The sequence below is a fragment of the Leptodactylus fuscus genome, chromosome 10 (genome assembly GCF_031893055.1).
Source record: "Leptodactylus fuscus isolate aLepFus1 chromosome 10, aLepFus1.hap2, whole genome shotgun sequence".
Lineage (NCBI taxonomy): Eukaryota > Metazoa > Chordata > Amphibia > Anura > Leptodactylidae > Leptodactylus > Leptodactylus fuscus.
Window position 1 is genome coordinate 43,742,100 of NC_134274.1, and position 19,529 is coordinate 43,761,628.

The window sequence follows — 19,529 nt, forward strand, 5'->3', positions numbered from 1 at the left end:
CGGTCTGCAACTTTTTTTTTTTTTTTTTTACAGAAAGACTGTCTCAATTATAGCTAAATGGAAACCGACATGCCGTGATTGACAAAAACATAAGTGTTTTTGAAATCGCAGCTTTTGCGTTGCAGATTTTTTTTCTGCAGTGTGTGCAGGGAATTAGCCAAAATCCCATCCACTTTGCAGGTTGCTGCGTTTTCGCAATGTGGGGCCGCGGCCTTAAGCAGATCACATTATTGAAAAAGAAATCACAAATATTTTAAAGTATTTTTAGTAAAAGTCACAAAAAAGTTTAAGATTTCTTAAGAGTCAGGTTGTTGGCATTTTTTTTTATTTTATTTATTTAAAATGGTTTACTTTTACCAGTTTGCAAAAGTTTAGTATTTTTTTTTCCTATGTGCTTTTACAGTCCTCTTATTTTGTTTTTTTAGATGCCATCATTCAGTGTACTCTACTGTGCTATATATTTTTGTTGTACGACTGAAAGATTGTAAATAATTAGCTTTGAATCTTTCTGGCATTGTTTTGTGCTAAACCCCCATTTCTTTAATAGTGTTCCTTTCCCGCGCGTTCCCAAAGCTTCTTCATTGATAGACAGAATCAATAGAGATATAAAAATTGGAGCATTTCAGTCATAAGAAACTATGGCAGTCTAAGTACTGGATGGTCTACTGTAATTTACAAGCGCTATTTTTATTTCAGCTAGACTTTTAACAAGGAGACTTTTTTAAAACAATAGAATGGATGACAGAGATAAAAAAATAATAAGCTTTTATCGTTCATGGTGTAGCATATGCTATTCCTAGCCAGACTTTAATCTTACCTGGATCCAGTAACTTTGCACATATCCTATAGTGAGTGTCATTTCATTGGATCTTAATAATGGGAAATGGAAATTAGGAATGCAGAATATACAATACATTATATTTTATTACTAATGAGCACAGTTGTGAATATAGAACACAACATATAGCTCTCAAAGCCAAGAAGAAAATATTGTTCAATGAGGTCACCCTACTCATCAATGTCACAGGCCAGTGGGGAAAAAAAGTAGAAAAAGAAAAACGCTGGCTCTTACTAATAGTTAAAAGAGTTGTCCCAGGTTTCTTAAGGGGATTCTATCATTGGATACCCTTTTTTTCTCGATAACACACCGGAATAGCCTTAAGAAAGGCTATTCGTCACTTACCTTTAGATGTCTTCTCCACGCCGCCATTCGATAGAAAACAGGGTTTTTTTTCGGTATGCAAATGAGTTCTGTCGCAGCACTGGGGCGGGGCCCAGCGCTCAAACAGCACTGGGGGCATCCCCAATGCTACAAGAGAACTCTCCAGCGATGCCTCCATCATCTTCAGGAACCCGCCTCTTTGTGTGTCTTCTTCCGTCCTGGGTTTTCAATTATCTAGGCCTCGGGCAGAACCGACTGCGCATGCCCAGGCCACAAGAAAATGACCGTTTACACAGCTTACAATGTAAGCGGCCATTTTCTTGTGGCCCAGGCATGCGAAAGGCTCTGCCTCAGGCCCGAGGCCTAGAAAATTGAAATCCCAGGACAGAAGAAGAGGAGAGGCGGGTTTCTGAAGAAGATGGAGGCGTCATTGGAGAGTTTTCTCACAGCATTGGGGACACCCCCAGTGCTGTTTGAGTGCTGGGGCCCGGCCCAGTGCTGCGAGAGAACTCATTTGAATACCGAAAAAAAACGGTTTTCTACCGAGCAGCGGCGTGGAGAAGACATCTAAAGATAAGAAACGAATAGCCTTTCTTAAGGCTATTCCGACGTGTTATCGAGAAAAAAAGGGTATCCAATTATAGGATCCCTTTAATAGCTAAAGGGTTTGTCCTATTACAAACACCCATTGTTTATCCATAGCAATCAGGAGAACAGGGGACTAAAAGTCCACCAGCATCCTCATTGTGAATGAATGACTGTACCCCATTCTTTTCTATGAAGTTGCCGGAGATGAGGGGGTGTTCACACTTGTGCCCGATGTCCGCCCTATGTTACTCCACCGGGTTTCCATCCTCAGCCCCGAGAAACTGGACAGGGTACGTCTTTCTGTGGGTCAGTTTTAAAACCGTCTGCAGCCTCTCCACGGGAAAACCGTTTTTTTTTTTTTTTTTTGGCTGGACACAAAGTTCTGCATGTCCAAAGAAGACTCAGAGTGAAATCTGATTTTCACAATTAAAAATGCACATAAATGGTGACAAATATAATAAAGGTAACATGTTTTTACACTAAACAGTAGCTAGTAGTGTTGAGCGAGTAGTATTCATCGAATACCTCGCTGGCATAGGCGTGTAATCAGCCGAACACCAAGGGGTTAAACGCATCGATTCTTCGAAGCGTTTAACCCTTTGGTGTTCGGCCGATTACACGCATTCCTATGCCAGCGAGGTATTCGGCGGATACTGCTCGCTCAACACTAGTAGCTAGTGTAAAAACCCTAAAACAATGACATATACTACTATGAAAAAAGAAAAGACAACTCCATGTCGACCAAAAGAGTGAAAGACCTCAGGTAAGAGCAAGGCGACACAAAGACATTTTATTCAAGAATGGCACAATGATTTTCAACACTAGACTAGTATCAGCTACTTGTCCAGCATCAAAACGTGCCAGATTTCTTTGCAACACCGTTCTGTTACCCAACATATCTCTATCCCTTGGGAGACATCCAATCAGTGCCAGTTGGAGTGGTTTCTCATCTCCATCAGAGTATACACATTAATGGCTTCACAATAACCAATTTACATTAACCGCCTGGTCAGACTACAGATGCCAACAACACTATAGCTCCTGAAATACAAAACTAAAAAAAAAAAAATTAAACAAAAACATTGCTGTATCTAAAAGGGCAATACAAGCAACGTCTTCAAGCAGCTCCAAAAAGTTAAGCGTTGCAAAGGTGAATCTTGCTACTTTGTTTCAAATGACTTCAATTAAAACTATTCTTGAGCTCTGAAGGTTTGACTAATTTGCTACTCCCACGAAAAGTACTTATGTCTTTACAAGGCATCAGTTGGACACGTCTGAGCCTAGCGAACTCTCTATAGCTTAGCATTATAGCTTCTCAAACAGCTGAAAGGACTTAAACAAGTGTAAAGACTGCAGAATCAGCTGGTGCCCATTCGAAAAGTTAGATGACTGCCAAAAATATTTCTCGGTTCAAAGAATCATTTCAACAATAACTTTCATCATTAACATAACATTAATTCACAACCTAGATTGCCTTAAAGGGAAATTTTCAGATTTTCTAATTAAAGCAATGACAAATGAACTATATAGATTACATGACTGAACTAAAAGTTACATGACAGTCTAGGGAAAAATGTCATTAAAATCTCTTTCAGATGAAATCCCAAAACTGGTGAATGTGCCCAACAAATATAAGCGAGATTGGTAATTATTTCCTCCGACATAGCTTTCAAAGCTGGTCATACAAAGTCTACGATAAACATTTCAATCCCAAACATTCTAAACTTTAGTTACATAGTAAATAAATTTGAAAAATAGACGTATGTCCATCAAGTTCAACCAAGAGATAGGAAAGGGCATGACTGAAAGAAATAAGAATTCTATATATTTCCATATGCCTCAATTCTATTTTGTGGTTTATGAAGCGGTCAACTGTTTCTGCCGTGACCTGTTCCTGGGGTAGGATATTCCACAGTGCTTAGGGCTAGTTCACACGGGGCACAGTATGATGTATTTTGGTCCTGATTGTGACGCGGGAAGCTGCATCAGAATAGGACCAAAATGTGGCTTCTGACAGTCGCAGCTTCCCGCTTCGTTGTAGGCCCAAATGAATGGGCCCAGTCCGGAGGGTGATGCCACGAGGAGGACACCAGGGCTGAATCAGCCGCGGATTCTGCCTGAAGAAAGGGCAGCTTGCTTCTTTTCTCCATGAACGGGACCATACCGCTCACGGAAAAAAGGAAGCTAGCGGTCCACATAGACCTCTATTGTGAGGGGGCGGATTCTGCGGTGGATTCGGCGTCAGAATTTGCCCCGTGTGAACAAGCCCTTACAGTGAAGAGGCCTGGTCATCTATGGAAATTAAACCTTTTTTCTCTCTAGACAGAGAGAGTACCACCATGTCTTTTGAGAGGATCTTACATGGAACAGCTTTTTCCCATATATTTTGTATGGACCATTTATATATTTAGACCAGGGTCTCACATAAATGCAGTGATTTGGCCACAGTGGAAAACGCCACAGCAAGGACCGTGGCATTTTATAGTACAGTAGCTGCAAAGTGGATGAGATTCTGGTTAATTCCTTCCACACATTGCAGAAAAAAATCTGCACGCTTGCATTTATTGTAAGTTGCTGCATGTCAGTTATATCTATGGAAATGTTGGGGTTTCTGTATAGGTATAATAGAAGAAGACTTTGTGAAAAGCACTACGGGAAAAACTGCAATGTGTTTCCACCGCTTTCTGGCTGCAGCATGCTATGTGGGGCCTTAGCCTAAGGCTGAAGCCCCGTGTTGTAAAAACGCAACATTTTTTGTTGTCGATTTTGCTGTGTTTTTTTTTGAGCCAAAGCCAGAAGTGGATTGAACAGAAGGTAGAAGTATAAGAACTTCCTATATATTTCCCATTCCATTTGTAGCCATTCACGGCTTTGGGTTAAAAAAATGCAGCAAAATCTGCAATAAAAAAACCCTGCATTTCTGCAACGTGGATTTTTATAACTCCCCTTAAACACATTTTCTCAAGAATAAACAAATTTAAACGGCAAATATTGATAAGGATGTAAAAACACTAAAGTTACTTTAAGATCGTGGGAGTCGGATCTGGGGTCTAGCCTCTCTGCTGCTGATTGGGACCGTTGTTTTCTCCTCTCGCATAAGCTTTACCTTGTAGTGCCCAGGAAAAGAACTTTAAATTGCTGTCTCAATGCTATCGCTGCCTTACCCTCCTCCACAGGATCTATCCCTTGGTCTCTGACCGATATTGGCGCTGTGGTTCCGCGGAGAGTTCTTTCCTGCATATATGGTGGGAATGTGAGGATATCAAGCCATTTTGGTTGGCTGTGTTCTCATTGTACGAAAAGGTTACTGGCCGCTCTCCTACTCCTTCCCTGTAACTGGCCTTCCTGTCCCTTATCCCTGGCAAGATTGGAATATGGCTGCCAGGACAGTCATCCCTCGCCAGCAGCGCAGTTCTACCTCTCCCTCTCTTCTGGAGTGGCTGCAGGAGTTTCTCCTCATCTGCAGGATGGAGTTCCTTGTGGTGGAGGACGTGCCTGACACTTCCAAATTTAACGCCCTCTGGCAGCCGTGGGTGGTGTTCCAGGAGTCGTCAGACTTCACTTCCCTCTTTGCCTGATATCCTAGCTTCTTTTGTTGTTTGCCCCGGTTTTGCTGTCCCGGGCCTTGCCTTCTCTCTGCGTCTACCCCCTTTTCTCTTGGTTTTTGTAGCACCTTTTGTCTGTCCCACCTTCCTTTTGTGTCTTGTGTCTTTGTCTTGTCCTCCCCCCTTTTCTTTTATCTTACAAATTTTCTATTTTGGTCCATGCTCATTCTGATGGGGTTTTCCCCACGTTTTCCTTTGCCTTCTTTTTCGGCCCTGCGTGGTCGCATTGTTTGCTTATAGGACTTGTTTCCCCCTTCCCCATAGTGCCATTATTTTGTGTGTTTGTTTCACTCTTTATTGCAAAAATCTTAATAAAATCTGATTACACCTAAAGTCACTTTAATTATTAAAAAATATGGCATATGTCAAAAAGCTTCACCTGATCGGGCATTGATCCGAAACTGAGGTGAACCATCCAATGAGTATATAATAGACTCTTGCCCGTATTCTCTGGATCGATCCAAATCTGTAGCATTTAGAAACAACACAGTAGCACCTGAGGAATGTAGAACATAAAAAGTAGAAATGACTATGCAAGCTTCTAAACATACATGGAGACAGTGATAGTGTAGAACATCAGGTAGTTTATACAATCTTTTACCTGCCATAATGTTTTCCATCACTGTAATGACATAAGATGGACGACTAAATGTGGGAGGGTTGTCATTTTCATCCTTGGAAAGAAAGAAAAGAAATTAATGATGTGTCTTGCAGAAATCTGATTTACATAATTGTACAGATCAAATGTCTGCTTAAAAGAAGAGCGTTGGGTCCTTCATGCCTATTAAACCAATAAAACACAGTGGGTGGGACTTAATCTTGCAAATTAGGCTACAAATACCAACCAAGGCTAGGGACCACCCAAGCATGGCAAGTGTTTTGTCTGTCTTTAGTGAATGCCATCTATCCTCATCCACTTGGGATTGACAGCTCCCGTCCTTGGCTATGTCACTGTTATTAGCAATACATTTCTCAGCACGCTCTGTGTGGCCCTGTCTGCATGCAGGCACAGGACTCTCAACAGCATATTCCACTGCAAGGAGGGTATCATGCATGTGCCAGGACCATGTGACACATGTAAGACTTCAGTGCTGACAACAATCACATAGCAAGAGAGTAGAGCTGTCAAAGACCAAATCATTAATGTAAGTTTACTGAGGCAAGCCAGAGCATATAAAGAGATTCTACCATTAAAACACATTTTTTTCTCGTTCACACTTAGGAATAGCCTTAAGAAAGGCTATTCTTCTCCTACCTTTAGATGTTTTCTCTGCGTCGCCGTTCCATAGAAATCCTGGTTTTCATCAGTATGCAAATAAGTTCTCTCGCAGCACTGGGGGCAGTCCTCAGTACTCAAACAGCACTGGGGGGCGTCTCCAATGCTCCAGCACCGCCTCCATCTTTTTCAGGAACGGCCTCTTCATGCGTCTTCTTCCAGGCGAGCGATCAAACTTCTAAGCCTCGGGCAGTATTACAGTATTGTAAGCGGCCATTTTCTTGTGACCGGTGGGCATGCGCAGTTGGCTGCCCGAGGTCTAGAAGTTTGAAGCCACCGCTGGAAGAAGACGCGAAGAAGACACGTTCCTGAAGAAGATAGAGGCGACGCTGGAGAGTTCTCTCACAGCACTGGAGACTCCCCCAGTGCTGTTTGAGCGCTGGGGCCCACCCCCAGTGCTGCAAGAGTACTCATCTGCATACCAACAAAAACCGGGATTTCTACGGAACAGCGGTACGGAGAAGATATCTAAAAGCAAGAGAAGAATAGCCTTTCTTAAGGCTATTCCTACGTGTTAGTGAGAAAAAATTTAGTTTTAATGATAGGATCCCTTTAAAAGGCTTGGGACTGTCCTTGGAGCACTTACAACTACATTTGCATAATTAATATAGTTTTTTCTACGATATGCCGTGTCTATCTGCAGGCATAAAGGTTAACATGTGTTTACTTCCCCTACATGAAGTGGAACTGACACTTTCTGTAAAAAGACGACCTATCACAATGTTCAATGTTTTAGCAAATACTTGTATTCTTAAGGAAATAGAAAACATGGAACATTTTTCTTAAAGCTCTAAGCTTTGTTGTTCCTCTGTTATTCCTCTTAGAAATGTTTGAATCATTAAACTGACAACCGGCTGTTACCATTTCTCTTGTGTGATCTCTTTAGACAGTTTGTAAAGGCAGCACTGACTGGACCATCAAGAAAAATACCATGAACTGATAACACCCAGCCTTCAAGTTAATCATACATTTCTAGGAAGTATAACAGAGGAACGACACCACACACATACACAGTACCACACCTCTAATACTAGTGACAGTGCTTTCAAGATCCAAATTGTATACACAATTGTCCATTCAAGTGTATGTGATAGTATCAGCCACTCCGTGCACAGTGCAAATATGATATTGGTAAAGAAAAAGTAATCACTATAGTGTTTCCTAATCAATTGCTAATATATTGCACTGACATTTCCGTAGCTATAATTGACTACAAAGATATCCTCAATTTATAATGGATGATGTGGTTCACCATCGCCTCAACCCTATTCATGTATATATCATTAAGAGGGTTGAGCGATCGGGAAAGATTGGATCCCAATCCCAAAAATGATCGGAAATCGGATTTTAAAATCAATCCTGAAATCTCAAAATCATCTGAACCCTAGTGACAAACAATATAAATGCAGGGACATATCTGTAGTGTTGAGTTGAGAATATTACTAATACGTTCCATGCTCCCGGAGAATACTGCTATTGAATCTTCTATGATAGAAATCCTGACCTCGTAGAGAAATAAGGTAATTTCGATTCTTTTAGGACACAAAATGACAATAAGCCAAGCTTCCTGATTTGTTTCTAAGATAAGGCAATTCTATTACTCCTTAATGAATCTGTCTCTATTAACCGCATGACTAGCCAAATACTTTCTCGATTTTATTAATGTGTGACAAACTACAATTTCCAGCTGACAAAGACACAACCAGTGATAATCTATTAAAGCGAAAAGGTGTCACTGGTTTTCTAGCAAATAAATTACAGATGCTAAAAAGGAGTGATTAAGGATTGGCAAGAAAAGCAGCCAAGTCATGAGCCTTCTCCAGGTAAAAATAGCTGAACCTGACTCTGACAATAAGACTCATTGATCAAAGTAAATGTAACAGAATCTATAGAAATGTAACAAAACAACTGGAAATACATAGTAATAACAAACGGCCAAAGAGATTTCTCAATATAACCTGATTACCGTATTTTTCGGACTATAAGACGCACCGGACCATAAGACGCACTAAGGTTTTAGAGGAGGAAAATAGGGAAAAAAAAATTTTTAAGGAAAAAAAATTGGTGAAATATTTAATAACCTAATAATATAATATTTCACCAATGTAAATAGAACCGGGGGCTTTCGGACACAGGGATACCAAATGTGTATGTGTTTCACAGTAATGTTTTTGTTTTATATGTATTGTAGGGATATGGGGGTGATTTGAACATATCTATCTATCTATCTATCTATCTATCTATCTATCTATCTATCTATCTAATCTATCCTATCTATCTAATCTATCCTATCTATCTATCTAATCTATCCTATCTATCTATCTATCTATCTATCTATCTATCTATCTATCTATCTATCTCCTATCTATCTATCTATCTATCTATCTATCTATCTATCTATCTATCTATCTATCTATCTATCTAATCTATCTGTCTGTCTGTCTGTCTGTCTGTCTGTCTGTCTGTCTGTCTATCTGTCTGTCTATCTGTCTGTCTATCTGTCTGTCTATCTGTCTGTCTGTCTATCTATTCTATCTAATCTCATCCATGGATGGAAAGAGACACCCTGCAGTGAAGCTATGTAAGAAGAGAAAAAGGGGCGGGCCAGACGGGTGAAGGAGGTGTGGTTTTCTAAGCAAACTTGAAAACACACCTCTTTCACCCGTCTGGCTCGTCCCTCCTTCACTGCCTCTCAGATCTTGCTTCTGCAATGAAGCCACACAGGCAGGGAAGTAGGGGCGGGCCAGACGGGTGAAGGAGGCGTGGTTTCAAGCTTGCCGAAAAACCACGCCTCCTCCTCCCGTTTGGCCCGCCCCTCCTTCCCTGTCTGTGTGGTTTCATTGCCGGAGCCAGATCTGAGAGGCAGTGAAGGAGGGACGAGCCAGACGGGTGAAAGAGGTGTGGTTTTCTCGGCAAGCTTGAAACCACGCTTCCTTCACCTGTCTGGCTCGCCCCTACTTCCCTGCCTCTCATATCTCGCTCCTGCAAACACGCGACACAGACAGGGAAGGAGGGGCAGAGCAGGCAGGCACCGTGCTGCTCTCCGTGCTGCTCCTCATAGACAGGACACAGACGCTGCACACGCTGCATTCGGACTATAAGACGCACACACATTTTCCTCCCATATTGGGAGGAAAAAAAGTGCGTCTTATAGTCCGAAAAATACGGCACCTTTGTCTATGCAATGCAGCTTTAAGGCCTCATGCACATGAGCACACTTTTGATCTGCAATTGCAGATCCACAATAAAAAGGTGAGGCGCTCACCTCGGGCGGCAACCCAGGCGATTGTTTTTTTTTTTGTTTACTTTTTTTTTTCTTTGATCCAGCGCAGGAGAGCTGCCGCTCTCCTTTCGCTGGTTCAGACGTCTACATATCAGCATAGGCGGCGTCATCACACTGCCTACGCTAATACGCAGACGTCTGCCGGGAGAAGAGGATGCGGTGGCAGTGGGAGCAGCATCAGCATCGAGGTCAGTAAGTATAATAACTTTTTTTTTGTTTTATAATAGGCTGCTACCTGCTGGAGTATCCTCAGTAAGTAGCGGCCTATTTAAAAACCTCCCCAGACCTGTTCACTGCCGCCCCCACTTCCCCTTGTACTATAGGCCACGGAGGGTGGTAGTGAATAGGCCCAGGCTGTGATGCCACTACTGCTATTATTATACATGCTGCGATTTCCAAAACTGTTGCGGTTTTGAAAATCGCAGCATGCCAATTACATCTTTGGAAACGCTGGTGGCTTTCGTATAGATATAATTGTAACAAATAAATTTCCTCCACGGGCAAGCCCCAGCATTTACACCATGTGGGGCCCCGGCCTAATGCAAGAAAAAAAAAAAAACTACTGGTAAAAGCAAGGTGTGAATATGCCCCGGTAGCAATCATCACAGCTAAGCAGGAGTACACTAACAACATAGTAAGCTCTTTATGATCATCTTAACTTTTGAGCAACTTCATGCGGCCCTGTCTAATAAAGGGATGGATATCTGGGCATATACTGCTAGATTGCCAGTTTCCTGTAAAGATAACATTGCACTTGCTATTAGTTCTGACTGAACAGCTTGCTCAACAGAAAGCTTATTGTACCCTAATGAAAACGCTTCAAACTGCATTTCATTTCTTTATTAAATACAATGTAGCGGTGCACAGAAAAAATAGAACAAGACTGCTCTTCATCCACCTCCTCGCTCACCTACATGCTCTTTGTTCACCCCCATCCCTCCTCATTTTTACTTTTCTTCCCCCCAGTGCTAAAAAAAAATTCTTTGGTGAGAAATTCTGAAAAAAAAGAGCGATTTGACAGCTACTTTAAAAAAGCAACATACAGACTTAGAAAAGCCAGTGACCTTTTCAAGTGAGGTTTTAAGACTGAAGTGATTATGCTCTTCAAAGAGCACTTGGGGGAGGTATTTAGACGCTATCAAACATCCCACGTCTTACGCTTTATCTCCACCTACCTGTTTGATTTCAATAATCCAATGTTAATTTGTCTCAGCAGAAGGAACACAAAAGAAAGCCGATCATTTCCTTGCAGATGTTCCGGCTTTTTTCTGAAACAACTCTATTTTCTTCCTCGAGGTCAGGCTGTGATTTTTAATGCCCAGTTACACATTTTATTGTCGAATGAGCCGGTTTATGAAGGTCAGATGTTTCTATTCCCTAAGCCTTTGTCAGATTAAATTATTGACATTCACTGAGTGGCTGGAGGTATTCAAGCGATATGATCGGGAGTACATTTGGACTTATGAGACAATGACTACCTGCATGATAAATATCTTTCTAGTTGTTTCTAAGATTTTAAAATAGAATCCTATGGACATTTAGTTAATGGGACTAAAAACTACTTGCAGTTTACAGTGTTGGCCAAAAGTATTGGCACCCCTGCAATTCTGTCAGATAATACTCATTTTCTTCCAGAAAATGATTGCAATCACAAATTCTTTGGTATTATTATCTTCATTTAATTTGTCTTCAATGGAAAACCCACAAAAAGAATTGTCAAAAAGCCAAATTCGATATAATTCCACAGCAAACATAAAAAAGGGGGCGGACACAAGTATTGGCACTGTTTGAAAAATCATGTGATGCTTCTCTAATTTGTGTAATTAACAGCACCTGTTACTTACCTGAGGCACCTAACAGGTGATGGCAATAACTAAATCACACTTGCAGCCAGTTGAAATGGATTAAAGTTGACTCAACCTCTGTCCTGTGTCCTTGTGTGTACCACATTGAGCATGGAGAAAAGAAAGAAGACCAAAGAACTGTCTGAGGACTTGAGAAGAAAAATTGTGAGGAAGCATAAGCTATCTCAAGGCTACAAGTCCATCTCCAAAGACCTGAATGTTCCTGTGTCTACCGTGCGCAGTGTCATCAAGAAGTTTAAAGCCCATGACACTGTGGCTAACCTCCCTAGATGTGGACGGAAAAGAAAAATTGACGAGAGATTTCAACGCAAGATTGTGAGGATGGGGGATAAAGAACTTCGACTAACATCCAAACAAGTTCAAGCTGCCCTGCAGTCCGAGGGTACAACAGGGTCAATCCGTACTATCCGTCAGCGTCTGAATGAAAAGGGACTGTATGGAAGGATACCCAGGAAGACCCCACTTCTTACCCAGAGACTTAAAAAAGCCACGCTGGAGTTTGCCAAAACTTACCTGAGAAAGCCCAAAACGTTTTGGAAGAATGTTCTCTGGTCAGATGAGACAAAAGTAAAGCTTTTTGGGAAAAGGCATCAACATAGAAAAAAAAAAAAAGAGGCCTTCAAAGAAAAGAACACGGTCCCTACAGTCAAACATGGCGGAGGTTCCCTGATGTTTTGGGGTTGCTTTGCTGCCTCTGGCACTGGACTGCTTGACCGTGTGCATGGCATTATGAAGTCTGAAGACTACCAACACATTTTGCAGCATAATGTAGGGCCCAGTGTGAGAAAGCTGGGTCTCCCTCAGAGGTCATGGGTCTTCCAGCAGGACAATGACCCAAAACACACTTCAAAAAGCACTAGAAAATGGTTTGAGAGAAAGCACTGGAGACTTCTAAAGTGGCCAGCAATGAGTCCAGACCTGAATCCCATAGAACACCTGTGGAGAGATCTCAAAATGGCAGTTTGGAGAAGGCCCCCTTCACATCTCAGGGACCTGGAGCAGTTTGCCATAGAAGAATGGTCTAAAATTCCAGCAGAGCATTGTAAGAAACTCATTGATGGTTACCGGAAGCGGTTGTTCGCAGTTATTTTGTCTAAAGGTTGTGCTACCAAGTATTAGGCTGAGGGTGCCAATACTTTTGTCCAGCCCATTTTTGGAGTTTTGTGTAATATGATCAATGATTTGACTTTTTTTTCATTCTCTTTTGTGTTTTTTCATTGCAAGCAAAATAAATAAAGATATTAATACCAAAGAGTTTGTGCTTGCAATCATTTTCTGGAAGAAAATGATTATTATCTGACAAAATTGCAGGGGTGCCAATACTTTTGGCCAACACTGTATCTGTAAGGCGGTGAAATGGTTAAACTCCTTGGGGCTAGTTCACACGGGTTTTGAATCTGCCTCCTCACAATAGAGTCCTATGTAAACTGCTAGCAGAAACGCAGCTTTTTTTGTTGTAGATTTTGCTGCATTTTTTTTGAACCAAAGCCAAAAATGGCTACATAGGGAATGGAATTTTGGCTCAAAATGCCACAACAAAATCTGCAAAAAAAGAAGCTGTGTTTCTGCAACGTGGGGCCTCAACACCGCAACCTTAGGGGGCATTCACATGGAGTAACGCGGCGCGATAACTCGTGTATGAATCAGTGCTGCAGAACAGAATCCAATTGACTTCAATGGGTTCCATTTAACACGCGTAACACATGGAAATCAATGGGTTAAAAAGCCTCCCATTGATTTCAATGTGTTATGCGCGTTACTTTGTATGAGTGCCCCCTTAGGTGGGAATCGTGATGGCCGCATTCAAAATACCTGCCTAAGATTGGTTGCCGTCTTATATTTAGTGAAGTTTATTGAACATTTTGCTATCTTTGGCACAGATGTGCAAATTATGTTCTGCTGTCTTGTGCTTTTTATGCAGGCACCTGAAGTGAAGGTAGGACATTGGTTGTGCGGTGGAGATGTAACATGGCATATTTCTCTAGATCTCCCCAGGTATAACTCCGTGCTGGCTGTGGTGTGACCTCGGGTTACACCAGGGTAAAGGTGCATTGTTTAAGAGAGTGAAAGTTTACATGTGACATCTGTTTAGATCTGGTCTTTGTGCCCCCATGAAGCAGCCACCATGACACAATAGTTGTGAGGCTCTGTCCATAAGTGAAACTGGGAGTGTCGTCTGTGAGAATAAGAGGGATTTCAATACTGTTTTGTTTGTCCTATCCTGTGTGTATCTACCTTTCAACTGCAGTCAAGCTAAGTAAGGTATTGGTTCTGGTTCTGGTAGTTTCTTCGGCCCGACTACACAACACGAATCAAAATTGCCAGTATTGCATGACCTGTCTGTATCAGGCGTAGTTGACAAAACTGCCACACTGCATGAGGATTTCATATATTCACTGCAGTAGATGGTACTACTTGCGAATATACATGTTACTGCATTGCAACAATTCTGAGTATTTATTAGCATGGGAGTCTTCAAGTTCGGCACCCCTGATGACACGACCGACTGTTCTAGACTTTCTTCTTGACTTTAGAATGGAACAGGGTCGGTCATCAGGGGAGTCAAACTTGAAGTCCCCAAGCTCTTCTGGAAAATGTTCAAAATTAGAACGATGGGGGATTAGCTACTGCAATGAATATACAGCAAGTATTTTTTATTCCCTGGATAACTCCTTCAAATAAATCAGAATATTTAAAGGCATCCTATCATTAAAAATCTATTTTTTGTCCCTAACACGTAGAAATAGCCTTAAGAAAGGCTATTCTTCTCCTACCTTTAGATGTCTTCTCCGCGCCGCCGTTCCGTAGAAATCCCGAAGTCTAGAAATTTTTTGTCGGTATGCAAATGCATTCTCTCAGCACTGGGGGCGGTCCCCAGCACTCAAAAAGCACTGGGGCCGTCCCCAATACTGTGAGAGAGCTCTCCAGCGCCGCCTCCATCTTCTTCAGGAACGGGCTCTCTTCGCATCTTCTTCCGACAGTGGCTTCAGGCTTCGGGCAGCCGACTGCGCATGCCTGCTGGCCACAAGAAAATGGCCACTTACAATACTGTGTAATCGGCCATTTTCTTGTGGCCTGGCGGGCATGCGCAGTCGGCTTTGCCGTAGGCTTGAGGTCTAGAAGTCAGAAGCCACTGCCAGAAGAAGACGCGAAGAGAGGCAATTCCTGAAGAAAATGGAGGCAGCGCTGGAGAGTTCTCTCGCAGCATTGCAGACGCTACCAGTGCTGTTTGAGGGCTAGGGCCCGCCCCCAGTGCTGTGAGAGAACTCATATGCATACCAACGAAAACTGCATTATATACCGAATGGCAGTGCAGAGAAGACATCTAAAGGTAGGAGAAGAATAGCCTTTCTTAAGGCTATTCCTACGTGTTAGGGACAAAAAATTGAGTGTTAATGATAGGATCCCTTTAAGCCAGTACAAGATGAATTTGGTACAAAATAACTGGATGCGCATCTATGTATTATTTCATCCTAGCAGGGTATATGCCCAGAATTAAATATAATTAAAATAATAATAAATAAATATAAATAATAAATATATTAAAAGTAATCTTACAATGTAACCAAGCTATGTTCTAGGGGCACGCAATGTAAAAAAAAATGTAAGAGGGCCGAGGGCTGGAGAATTTTCCAGATTCACGCCGAGATATAGGCCTCATCTTGAATCACTCACATTCTCACATTACCGGTTGTGTGCCGCAATAGAAATCTATACCAGCTCATAATTTATGTAGGTTCCTGTTGTGATTTGTACCACCTTTTGAAACGGGGCAAAGATGGCAAAATAACACAATATGCAACGATTACAATTGTAAATGCTAATAAATTCACAACGCACAGGTTACCTGCTATGTGTGCTTTAGCAAATTGTATTCAACATATAAAAATTCTAGAGCATCTTTTCTTCCAACCCTGTGTTGTATCATTCTTCTGTTACTCCTCATAGCAATATACGAATAAATGGGTAACTGTGTTTCACCAGGTGGGTTGGTGTTTCCACACACCTGATATCGTCCAAAAATTGCTGACTGTACTGTCCGTATAAGAACCCTATTTTCAAGAATCATAGGTGTGAATTTGCCATTGTACGCTATAACTTCTCATCACCTCAGTTCCATCACTGTGAGCTCACCTCCTCTCCAACCCATCTCTGTGTGCTCATGGTCTCCACCAGATCTGGGACATGAAGGCATGAACGCAAGGCGATAGGTTCCACCCCACCCCTACTAGCCATCAGTTACGGCCCTTGTTTTCCCAGTGGTGGATCTCCCAACATTATCAGCTCTTGATACCGAGTTGTTAGTTGAAAAACATGTTGCCAGACTTTTTTCTCCTTCTGGGGTGCCGCCTCCAACCAGTCCATTTTCATTATAAATAAAAATAAATGTATTGAGAAGGGTTGAGTGATCGGGATCGGAAAAGATATGATTCCGATCCCGATGTGTTTTGGTGAGATCGAGAACTTATGTTAGTTCCCACAATGCTTGGGTACTGGCCAAGCATTGTGGGAAAAGCAAACAATGTTGTCAGCTTTCCCACAATAATTGGCCAAAAGCCAAGCATTGCTGGAACTAACGTAAGACCTCGATCCCGCCAAAACAGATCAGGATCGGAATCCGATCTCTTCCGATCCCTCAATCCTAGTAGTGAGTATGCCCGAGGTTTATTCCGTACCTGAATATTGACATTGACTTGACTTTGCCACCAGGTGCAGGAAGCGAATATCACGTTTATTAATCTTGTGCACATCTCTATCTATGAAACCTAGGATCACCCAAGAGGGGGTAATGTGGTGGTAGTCACAAAATTCTCTGCTTGCAGAGCCAATGTGGGGGACCAAAGATTGGTTAAGTGACTGTGTCCATTTTTTTCGTAAAAATAAACCAAAGAGCAAAAGACTGAGAGAATATTAAGGGTAAGTTCGGATGGGGTCTATAGGTGCGGAACCTGTTTTCAGTCCCTACAGTCCAAACTACGAACAAGTAGAAGAAATCCAAGAGTCATCCTTGATTTTCTGGTGCAAATTTTCTGAAATCGGTGACTAAACAAACCCTGGTGTATAAACATGCCTAAAAATAAACTAATATACAATACTTATCGAACTAACTCCAACTAAGAACTGGAAATTGGAAGTTACGTTTCTTGGAAAATTCCTTGGTGCATGAGCAGTGTTAGCAGTAGTAGTGCTTCCAAAAGGCATTATTTAGGATGACCAATAGCAACTCCAATTCCATTACCGAGCCAGTTTGTGTAACCCTTTATTCATCAGTGATGCTTACATGTGGACAAAGTTACAAAAAGTAACACAAATTCTCTCCTTACTGTAAACAACAGAATGGTTAGGACACTGGCATTTATATTTGTGAATTCAATGCTAATAAAATTTCCAGGTTTCCTGTAATGATATTCAGCTGAACAATCCATATTGTATGGTGTCTGCTTATCTCGGTGCTGGTTTCTCTCACCACTGAGTACTAATCAATGCTTCACAGTTACATTGCTCTACACGCGCCAGGTTTTGAAGACGATTCAGACATTTGTGCAGATACAAAAGCTCTTACAGTCTCCTGCAATAATCCATCTCAAGATGCCCGCCCACACAGGTCTGCCATGGTTTTTGTCAGCTGTGCTGTGAAACGGTTGCTCTGTGAACTGTTACAATTACAATAAGTAACACATAATTGATCAGAAATTAGCAAGCTGCCCAGTCTCACCGAGACACTACGTTTGCTATAAAATATCTGTATTCATGTGTGACACAAGGTCAGTACTGTACAAAAAGTTCCCTTGGCAATAAAAGAAAGATTGGTTTCAAATGGACTAGTGGAACTTACTAAAAAAGCTAAATATTCAACCTATAACCAGATAATGCCAATGTGATTTCCAATTGATTGAGGGGAGAGTCAGAAAATTCTCTGATCCTGTACTGATAACCTAGACTAAGGATTTGCAATCTATACCCATATATCTCAAGCTTTTTACAGTCACATACCCCTTGTGAAAAAAATTCCAGCTGAGTACTCGAAATGGACACTGATGTCTGTCATGTGACAGATCCTGTTCCCGATCTCACGTATGCAAAGCCAAGCAAGAAAAACCCCTCTTAAACCCATAAGGAAAACACTAGCATTTCCAGAGATATAATCGACATGCTGCGATTTTGAAATTTACGTGTTATTGCATTTTTTTCTTCCAACGTATGGATAGGATTAGTCAGAATCCCATCCACTTTGTAGGTAATATCGAATGCAGCATTTTTTTGCTGTGGTCAAAATGTTGCGTTTACACAACATGGGACCCCAGCCTTAACGTTCGGAGGGTATTTAGCTTCTGACTTGCTTTTGCCTCATCAGATCATAGATCATAGTCTTCAGCACAGACTACCTACTGCTGTTTAGGATAACCACCCCTTTAAAGGCAGTTTCACACCTGTGCCCTGTCTCTGCTTTGTGGGTTTCCATCTTCTGCTCGAGAAACTGGACAGGAGACGGAAACCCGGCAGTCAGTGTCCGCCCATGAGCGTCTTCTGGAAACTGTTTTTTTTTTTTTTTTAACCGGACAGAAAGTCCTGCATGTCCGACTTTGTGTCCAATAAAAGAAAAAAAAAACACACTTCCATCTACTACATCAGGCAATAAGTTCTTTAAATATTCCTCCACATCCATGGATTGCAAACAGACTAGGGTTGAGCCGATTTTGAGATTTCAAGATCGATATTAAAATACGATTTCCGATCATTTTCCAGTCAATCCCGAAATTTGCTCGATCGCCGATCGGAATCCGATCTTTTCTGATCCCGATCACTCAACCCTAGTCAATGCTTCTCTATGGGAAAAGTCACTCTTAAGGTTGAACCGATCTTGAGATTTCAAAATCCAATTTCCGATCATTTTCCAGCCGATCCCCATCGTGAAATTTGCTCTATTGCCGATCAGGATCCGATCCCTCAACCCTAAAACAGACTGGGTTGAGGACACATGAGGGTACAAGGCCTGATCCTGGACTAGACCAACTAAGAGCTGCCCAAAATGTGCCATAAAAAAGGCAGATTTATGGTATTGTGTGTGGATGTGCCCACAGGTTCAGTTATATTATCCTTGCTGAAAGAGCCCATCCATTACCTTCTACTAGTGCTAAATAGAGCGCTCTTTGTTTACCACTAGTGACTACCCAACTACGCCAGATTCCATCACCCAAATGAAACATTTTATGAATCTAGAAGGAATAAGGACTGAAAGAAACAAAGACAAAAGTCCTTTTTGAAAAAATAAGAACACCATCCGCAGTACTCTTGGAGAGGCCAAATCGCTAATGCTTCCTTTCTGATGTATCTCTTGGTACCTCCTGGTAGATCTATGGAGCACTATGGGACAACCTGAAGTTTACTAAATAGCAAGTGCACAATAAACACCGCCATACTAAGTATTTCTTGAAACACAGAGTGTCCTTCATTTTGTAAGGTTTTTATCTTTTATATTACAAGGTTGAACAGTACCAACATTGTGAAAAATGTATTGTTCATTCCTAGTTATACCACTGAACATTTTGTTATTTGTACAGTTGTTCCCTTACGATGAATAAAAAAAGATATTTTGAAAATGGTTTGACAATCCTTTCAATTAAATAATCACATCAATCACCGCTCAAACAGGACAATGGATCATGAATTAGATGCACTGTTAATGTCTGAGGATTAGACCATGTCAATGTATTACTTATAAAAGTTGACAACAATGCTAGTGGGTAGG

General features: G+C 41.6%; 1 protein-coding gene across 1 annotated transcript in view; it reads right to left on the reverse strand.

Moving 5' to 3' along the window:
• CDH23 (cadherin related 23) overlaps positions 1-19,529 on the reverse strand; it is an 832,275-nt gene that overhangs the window by 256,760 nt on the left and 555,986 nt on the right. Inside the window, exons 18-19 of the mRNA XM_075257430.1 lie at positions 5,957-6,029; positions 5,735-5,851 (exon numbers count right to left, since the gene is read on the reverse strand). Coding sequence (XP_075113531.1) covers positions 5,735-5,851; positions 5,957-6,029 — 190 coding nt within the window. The remainder of the gene's footprint in view (positions 1-5,734; positions 5,852-5,956; positions 6,030-19,529) is intronic.